This window comes from Nothoprocta perdicaria, unplaced genomic scaffold (assembly GCF_003342845.1).
Source record: "Nothoprocta perdicaria isolate Ctin4 unplaced genomic scaffold, notPer1 scaffold_400, whole genome shotgun sequence".
NCBI classification, from domain to species: domain Eukaryota; kingdom Metazoa; phylum Chordata; class Aves; order Tinamiformes; family Tinamidae; genus Nothoprocta; species Nothoprocta perdicaria.
Genome location: NW_020455645.1, coordinates 288,489 through 296,635, shown reverse-complemented (window position 1 = coordinate 296,635; position 8,147 = coordinate 288,489). Strand labels below are relative to the sequence as shown.

General features: G+C 57.8%; 1 protein-coding gene across 1 annotated transcript in view; it reads right to left on the bottom strand.

The window, feature by feature from the left end:
- Positions 1-1,632, bottom strand: part of PIP5K1C (phosphatidylinositol-4-phosphate 5-kinase type 1 gamma) — a 30,442-nt gene extending 28,810 nt beyond the window's left edge. The window contains exons 1-2 of the mRNA XM_026045574.1: positions 1,483-1,632; positions 650-822 (exon numbers count right to left, since the gene is read on the bottom strand). Of these exons, the coding sequence (XP_025901359.1) occupies positions 650-822; positions 1,483-1,632 (323 nt within the window). The remainder of the gene's footprint in view (positions 1-649; positions 823-1,482) is intronic.
- Positions 1,633-8,147: the final 6,515 nt, after the last annotated feature.

Sequence of the window (8,147 nt, the reverse complement as noted above, 5' to 3'; positions counted from 1 at the left end):
TAAAATAAAATAAAATAAAATAAAATAAAATAAAATAAAATAAAATAAAATAAAATAAAATAAAATAAAATAAAATAAAATAAAATAAAATAAAAATCGCCCTTATTTCCCCATTCCACCTGGGCCAGTGTTTGCCCTGCAGCGGAAGGGCACGACGCTGGTCTCTACAAGCCCCATTTCACGAAGGTGCCGCCGTTCCTCCTGCCTTCATTCCCGCTTTGAAGCCGGGGGATATTTCCTGTTCCCACAGGCTGCGTTTCCGCCAGCAAATTCCCTTTGCTCCGGCACGCTGCCCCCACCAACCATGCAGTTCGGCAGATGGTGCGAGCGCCGCCGAGCACGGCCAGCACGGAGAGCTGCCATTTCCAAAGACRCCAATTTAGAAGCGGCATTTAGAATCGTAGAACGCTTAAGGCTGGAAGGGACCTCAGAGGTCACCTAGTCCTCACTGCCCCCCTTGAGGTATCTACAGACACTGCTCAGGTCTCCCCTCAGCCTTCTCTGCTCCAGGCTGGACAGGCCCAGCTCCCTCAGCCTCTGCTCTCAGGGCAGATGTTCCAGGCCCCTGATCATCCTCTCTCCAGCAGCTCCACATCCCTCTTGYCCTGGGGAGCCCAGAACTGGACACAGTCTCCAGATGTGGCCTCACCAGGGCTTTGCATAGGGGGATAATCTCCTTGACCTGCTGGAGACGCTCTTCTTGATGCACCCCAGGAACCCGTTGGCCTTCTTGGCCACCAGGGCACACTGCTGCCTCATGGTCAYCTYGTCGTCCACCACGACGCCCAGGTCCCTCTCTGCGGGGCTGCTCTCCAYATGAGTCTGCATTTAAGGAGACTGCAGTGCAGGGGGTGCCTCTGCCCCCTTGACAACACGCGGGATTTCTGGTCTTGTCGCCTCTTGCTCTCCGCGGGCCGGCGCTGCACGGGACACACTCGCCGCACGGCGACGGGACGGGACTGGGAACTGGAGCAACCCGAGAGGCGAGAAACGTGTGGGCAGCGAACGCCAGCGCCCGCAGCGCCGCGGGCCGCACGTTGGCAGGAAGGGCGCGCGCAGCCACGGCGCCTCCGCCGGCTGCGTCCCCGTGGGACAGGCAAAGCRGGACAACTCCCGTGGAAGTCCCCAGATTTAGCACATGGGACGCGTGGAGAGCACRGAGGAGCRAGATGCAAACGCCGCAGAGCAGCTYCTCCCAAGGCAGCGCCCTGCTCCYCTCCTGTATCTATCCGCCCGGAGCCTCCAGCGCAGCTGGTGGCTGGGATACGCTGCCAGGAAAGAGAGGTGATCCAGGAACCAGCACCAYCATCCCAGCACGAACAACAAAACTCACTGGAAATTTCCACTTTCTTTGCTTTCTAGTTTTCTTCCGCATATTAATTCTGCAAGTCACCCGGGAGCCCAGGTAATTCTGCACCTATAAAACACAGAAAGGAAGCTCCTGCAGCAGCTTCTCCATCAGCTGCTGCATCCTGCCCTCACCAGAGGCATCGGAAACGCTCTGTTCATGCCGGTGCCCGGGACACACAAAGCCCCTAACACAACACGAGGATCAGGCACGTGCTGGAAGCCAGACAAGCTCTCCCTGTCCTTGAGGGGGAAATACCAAAGCGCCGTCACGTTAAAGCCCATCCTCGTCACACATTTCACACAGCAAGTCCCACGAACAGCACGAAGAAAGCGTGAATTCGGTTCCAATCCCGTACCTAAGAGGCAGCCAGGGAATTTGCAAAAAGAAACCAGGTCATCTGACCGAAAGCGGGCAGAGACTCCAGTTAACCACCTGCGGTTTACTTTGCAAAATACAAACCTGTTTTCTAGGCCTTACACTAAGCACGAGGGTTTTTCTTAGATCCCGCAACTCTTCAGGACCTCGACGAAAATCCTGCTCCAACGGGGACAAAATTTAACACAGTGCCAGTGTCCCCACGGGCAGAAACCACCCCCTTGCACCGCCACCGTGCAGAACCAAAACCCAAAGGACCCGAGAGCAGCTCCATCCTCCCAAGAGCATCTCCCCTCCACCGCTGCAACCGCACGATCCCATCGATTCCGTCGACGCAGCGAGCGAGCGCTACGGAGCGTTACTGCTAGCCTCATTTCCACGGCTAAAACGCACGCTGATAACACGCCGTGGGCTGGGCAGGGCGTGTGAAATCTCTCCACATCTCCAGACACACCTCTCAAACCCTGCCCCTTACATGGAAACGTTGCCCAAAGGTCCCAAACCCCTCGTGTGCTCTAGGGATGCACCAACCAGAATCGCTCCCAATGCTCAAGTTTCACAAATCGGTGTAAAGTGACCTTAATTTCCTGAGCTCACAGAGCCCCGAATGATAATCCATACACAGTCTTCCTAAATTAAACCCTAATTACTGGAAGGCTGAAAGGACTGGTATTAGYAAGATGTTTGTCCAGCTATTCATTTAATAGGTGAAGCATCACAGTAAATGTGCTGCCTTCCCATCTCCACGGAGAAAAAACAGGCAAATACCCAACAGCTCAGACTTAGCCTTTAAGCAAGACCAGTTCCACCAACAAACCAAGGACCCCGTCCTAAAAAATATCCGGCAACACCTTTAAGCCATTTATTTCATACCAGAAATAACCTTAATCTCCTCTGCCATTGAGCWGCTTTGAGGTAATAATTTGAGGTCCAGATTTGAGCACAAATGCAACGACCGCAGAGTGCTCCAAAACCGGCGGAGCGAAGGGCGGCCGTGGCCACGTAACGCCCGTGTTTTGGACCATCTCGTGCACCCCATGGGAAAGGCAGGATGATTAAGACGACCTCAATCTCATCAGTCACCAAGGCGGCCCTTGGTGTGTGTTTAGGCCCGACCACTGGCTTAAGGGACTGCGTGAGCTCGGCTACCCTGTCCTGAGAGCGGGGGATCTCTGCCTCCTACAGAAAGGAAAATACAAGGATGTTCTCGGGAACTGCAGGGGAAACTCTCTGAATTACCAAATTCAGCGCAAACGTGGGGCCCGACGGGCTCCAGCCCCCCTTGACCAGCTCAGTGCTGTGGGGTCTCACTGGAAACGGGGTGCAGCCACCCTCGCCTTCCCCGTGCTCATCCCGCGGCTCCGGAGCTCGCACGGGGCGGCCGGTGGCTGCTCCCGGGCCCCGTTGGAAGCGGCACCGTCTCCGCGTCGGAGACGCTCGGCACGCTCCAGCAGGGAGCAGTTCTGGCCACCAGCATTAGCCACAGACGCCACTTCACAGAACATGCCATCTCCACACCATCCAATTACGCTGTTCTTCCCCCAAAAATCAATTATTCCAGCTTTTTTTTCCTTTTTTTTACAGCTAATATTTAAAGAGAATCATTCACATTGCACTCCAGCTCTCTAGATCGATACCATTTTTAAAAAAAAAACAGAATTAAAGAAAATTGCCATTTCACTTTGCTCAAAGCAGAGACGGAGAGAAACAGAGAGGCGAATTCTCCTGGAAAACCAGCAACCACCCCATGGAGCTCCCAGCGTTGGGGGTGGCTGGACTGGGCGTTGTTGGACAAGCCCTTAACTAGGGGGACAAGGSAACCAGCCGTGGTCTCCACGTTTCCCACCGCGGGAGCTCTCAGCCCGGGTCACTCACCGGCAGCCGGCGCAGAAACCCACCCGTGAGCGGGGGAAGCCGCAGGAGAACCCGCTGGGCGGCATCTCGGCCTGAGGACACACGAGTTCCTGCTCGAACACGCGGCTCAGAAGGGACAGAGGGACCGAAGAGCTGTTCCAATCGCTTCTGCAGCGTTATAATCGTGGAAAATGTTTCTCAGAAAAGTGCCAGGGTTAACTCGGCTGCTGGCAACGCTGGAAAGCTCAAACAAACAAATGCCAGGCTGCTGAGCAGCAGRGTATTTCTGAGATCTACCTAAAGAGGGAAAAGACACAACGTGCCCTTATTATCGTTGGCTCTCAGGGCTGCTCGAGAGGCCAGGCTCCCCRTGCAGGGACCGGGGTTGCTCTTTATCCCCAAAGGAGGCACCAAGCGAGGCAGACGCAGCCCGGGCGCTCAGCGCAGACCCTCGGCGGCGACACGAAGCTCGTTTTGCTCCCATGTTTTATGTGACCCTCTCCTTCCTCGAGCTTTCACGTCAGCCTCCAAGGGCCTTTGGCTTYCGGGCGCTCGCAGAGCCTCCATTTAGCTCTCCAGCCCTTCCACCGCYGCAAGCGCGACGACGTATAGAAAAACACGTATAGAAAATGACACCGTTCTGCTCCTCAGAGCGTCCGCAGCAGCCACAGAGGGATTGAGAATGGTGAAATACCCCGTGGGGTGCTGCTCCCCACAGGGGCTGCTCAGCTGCAACCCGCACCGAGCACCCAGGGCTCTGCACCCACACCACGAAACACCCACCTGGACGCAGCCCCACTCGTGGGATCAGCRAAGTCCTGCCTGGCGTGGGCAAGACGGAGAAATTCCCTTCTTGGGCACATTCACATGCAAGCCCAGGAGGCAGCAGCTTGGGAAACATCCGAGAGCGAGCACTACTGTCAAGTGGATTATTTAATAAAGAATAAATTTAAAGGGGACTCTCTCAGAATTTTCTTACAGATCCAAGTAGATTTTGTGGAAAAAAACCTAAAAGCCACTTAGGACTTTCTCTACTGTTCATGTATTCAGGCCTAAGCAAACATCAGCCCTGCCTGTACACATGTCCTTGAGCAAAGGAGGTACCAAGCGAATTCTGAACTCACCAGGGTCTAAAGGGGAGGCCTCAAAAAAGGGGCAAAATGGCAAAAAATGCAGTGATTTCTGGCAAAGGCAACTCGCCCGTCCGCRATGCCTGTGCCGGTCACACAGACACAAGCAGGGCTCGCGCTGGCAAAGCAAGGGGGTACCAGCAACATCAGGAGCCTCTGTAAATTAATCCCAGGTCTAAAGGAATCCACCTGGCAGCCCTGAGAGATGGACGGGAATAAAAGAAACGCGACTGAGGTGTTGGCGGCACGTAATGAGACCAGCTCCCCGAACCCCTGTCAGCTTCTGCAGACCTATTTCGAGACTCTACCAGCGYTCCCGAAGAAACTTGCCCTGGAAATCCTGCTTCTGCCTTCAGCCACCTTAGACGGGAAAATCATATTTAATGAGATTGCGCACCTGGCAAGAGCCCATAATGGTCCTGTCAGCGAACCACTTCAATGATCGTTCCCAAATTACACCCTGCCCGCACCAAACCATGCAGGTTGCTCCCCAAGGAGCCCTTCCAGCTTCCCATGGGGAATTGGAGGCTCTGCCAGCCTCCGATCCAGCAGTGCCGCCCTGGGCTGTTACGTTGGGGTCGATGCCAAAAGCTGGTTAATCCAGATCAGATGGATCCCTCTGGCCTGGCTCTCAGGGGCTCATTTCCAGGCTGTCCTAACACCAGCACAAACAGGCTCAGCCTCTTCCAGGGCTCAAACACCCCATGCTACAGATCCCCATTGCCCTTCCTCAGCTCCTGACCCCCTTTAATTCCAGCTTCCCTACTTATTCCTTAAAGCAGAGCTAATTTGCTGGAGCAGCCTGACTTCTATTTTCGGTGCCTCCCTACCTGCCCGTGGCTGCGCTGCGACTCAGCGACTGTGGAACAACTGTGGGGTCTGTAAAAGTTCAAGGCTYGGGGTGTTTTTGTGGGGGCTTTCTGCCCTGCCGACCCCTTCTCTCGCCACCTTCACTGCCACCGTTTCCCRGGAAGGGGACATGGGACATCCAGCCAAGCTGCGACCCATAATCACGCTGGGGAGGGCGGTTGGGTTGAGTTTTCCTCAAGCTGATAAGCTCTCTCCAATCTCCCTCTCCGGCACGGTGGGAAGGATCGAACCGCTTGTACCCCGGGGCTGGAATTCTTCACTTATCTCTAATCTGCTCAGTGGGGAAAGAGGGAAAAAAGGCTTTCAGCAGCCCTCCAAGAGTGACTTCAGAGTCACCACTGCAAGGAGGGAAGAGGCAGGACGCTGTTCTCCATCCGCTGCCATCCCATTGTCCCAGCGCTTTCTGCAGGTGCCAGCAGCACCAGGGCCAGGATCTCGCCTGCTCCGGAGACACTCAACCCTGGGCACAATGACACAACTGTTGAACGGGTATAAAATACTTCTGCTAAAGCACTTCTGCTCCCTGAAGCACAGGATCCACCCCTGAAGAACCCGCTGGAGGCTCCTGCCCCAGAAACGAGGGGCTCGTACAAGAGGAGATGAGAGGAAAGGAAACAGAACCTAAGCCGCCTCTGTTTTGCCATTGGGCTTGAGAACTTCCTGACCTTGGGTTTGCAAAGGGAGGGCGGAAACCAGCCTCGCTACCCAGCTTTTACYGAGGGCTGCCCAATGATTTGGACCTCAGTGAAGTTTCCAGCCCCTCGGTGCCCAGGCAGAGGGACGTGATGCTCTCTTCTCCCCCTGGCATTTCTGGGGACCACTGTTAGYGACAGCGCAAAGAGAACATTGTGAAACTCCCGTTTCAACCACGGGGGCTGCAAAATGTTTAAAAACCAGAAAGCCGCCCCAAAGCGGGAGAATACGGGCAGTGTGTTCATGAATGGGGTAGCACTGCGGAACCTCAACAAGCTTTTCCGCCAGGAATATCTCAGGAGACCCCCCCAAAAGCTCCCTCAGGAAAACACCTTACGTTGTGCAACTCTYGGGGACAACCCCCTGATTCCCTGTCCCCCTCTTCCCCCCCGGAATTTCTGTTTTCCTCCTGCTCAGGCCCAAGCGGCTCCCTGTTCCCGCAGGCATTTTCCTGCGCGCTCTCCGGGGAGGCCGGCGCTGACCTGGCCTAAGGGGCCGGATTAGCCTCGGCGGCTCCGCGCCGTGCTCGCCGGCAGGGAGCCGCGGTGGACGTCGGAGCAGCGCGAGCGCCGGGCACCCACCAAGGCGCCGCACGGAGAGCACGGGCGCCACGGCCCGTCCCACAACCGCGGGGCTYGGCGAACGCCGCCCAAGCGGCACGAAACCCAGCACGGCGCCCTGCTCCCGGGCACGGCCAACCGGGGCACCCCCCGCAGCGCCGGCGGGAGCTTCCCTTGGGAAACGCTCCCGCGTTGGCGTCGGAACGCGGGGAAAGCCGAGAGGCGACGGCGCTGCCTCGAGGGATCAGGGCGATCGCTGGCTCCGCTCCATCCTGGTTATCCAGGTCCAGCCGGGCAGCCTATGGGTTCCCGCGTGCCGACGTCCTCGCGGCGCGGACGGAAAGCCCACCTCGTGGTTTCCAGCCTGCCCGAGCAGCCCTCACCCCCCTATTTCACCCCCAGCATCAAACCAGCTCCCTCTACTCCCGCAAAACCAGAAAAGTGACAGAGAAAGCGGAAGAAATCAAAAACAAACAAACAAAGCAACCACTAATTGCTCCATGGAGGAAGGGCTCCATGCAAGCCACGAGGAGGTCTCGCGGGGCTCTCCCAGCACCGGGACGCGGCCGTCCCTCCCGCTTCCCTGCGGCACCGAGAGACCGAACGGGAGAGCGCGGGGCCGGCTCGCCGCTCGTCCGAACCCCAGCACCTTCCAAAGAAATCACCGGCTGCGCGCGGTCTAATGATAATAATAAAAGCTGCCGAGTGTAAAGGAAACTGCAGGCGCGAAGGCGAGGGGAGCCCCGCGACAAGGCGAGCGGAGCGCGGCCTTGAACCCCCTCCCGCTCACAGGGGCGCTCGAATCGGGCCCACAAGGAAACCAGTCCCCCCAGTGTCCGAGCGGGGCCGTCCTGTCCCCCCCMGACCCGAACTGGGAGGCTGCTCACACGCTGCGAACGGCGCAGGGAAGGCAGRGTCTTTGGTCCCGCGTTTTGGGGCTCCCTTGCAAGGGCCCCCCGGCACCGATGCCCCCTCYCGGGCCCGGGGACCCCGATGCAAGGAGGGGCGCCCGGGATGGTGCCCCGGGATGTCCCTCCCRGTCGGTGCCCGCACAGGGGGAAGCGGCTCCCAAATCCGAATTGGGGAGGGGGGTGTCGGGGGTAACGCAAGGCCCGGCTGCCACCCCGGCTGCCGGGAATCCGGCACGGGGCGGGAACGGGGACGGATCGGGGTGCGGGGGGATGGAGCGGGGCGGCCGGGGCCGGGAGGACGCGGGCACTGATCCGGTCCCGTCCACCCGGGGCACCGGCCGCGAGGGGAGGGGCCCTGCCGGGCAGAACCACTCCGGTACCGGGGGGAGGGGGGAGCCGTTGG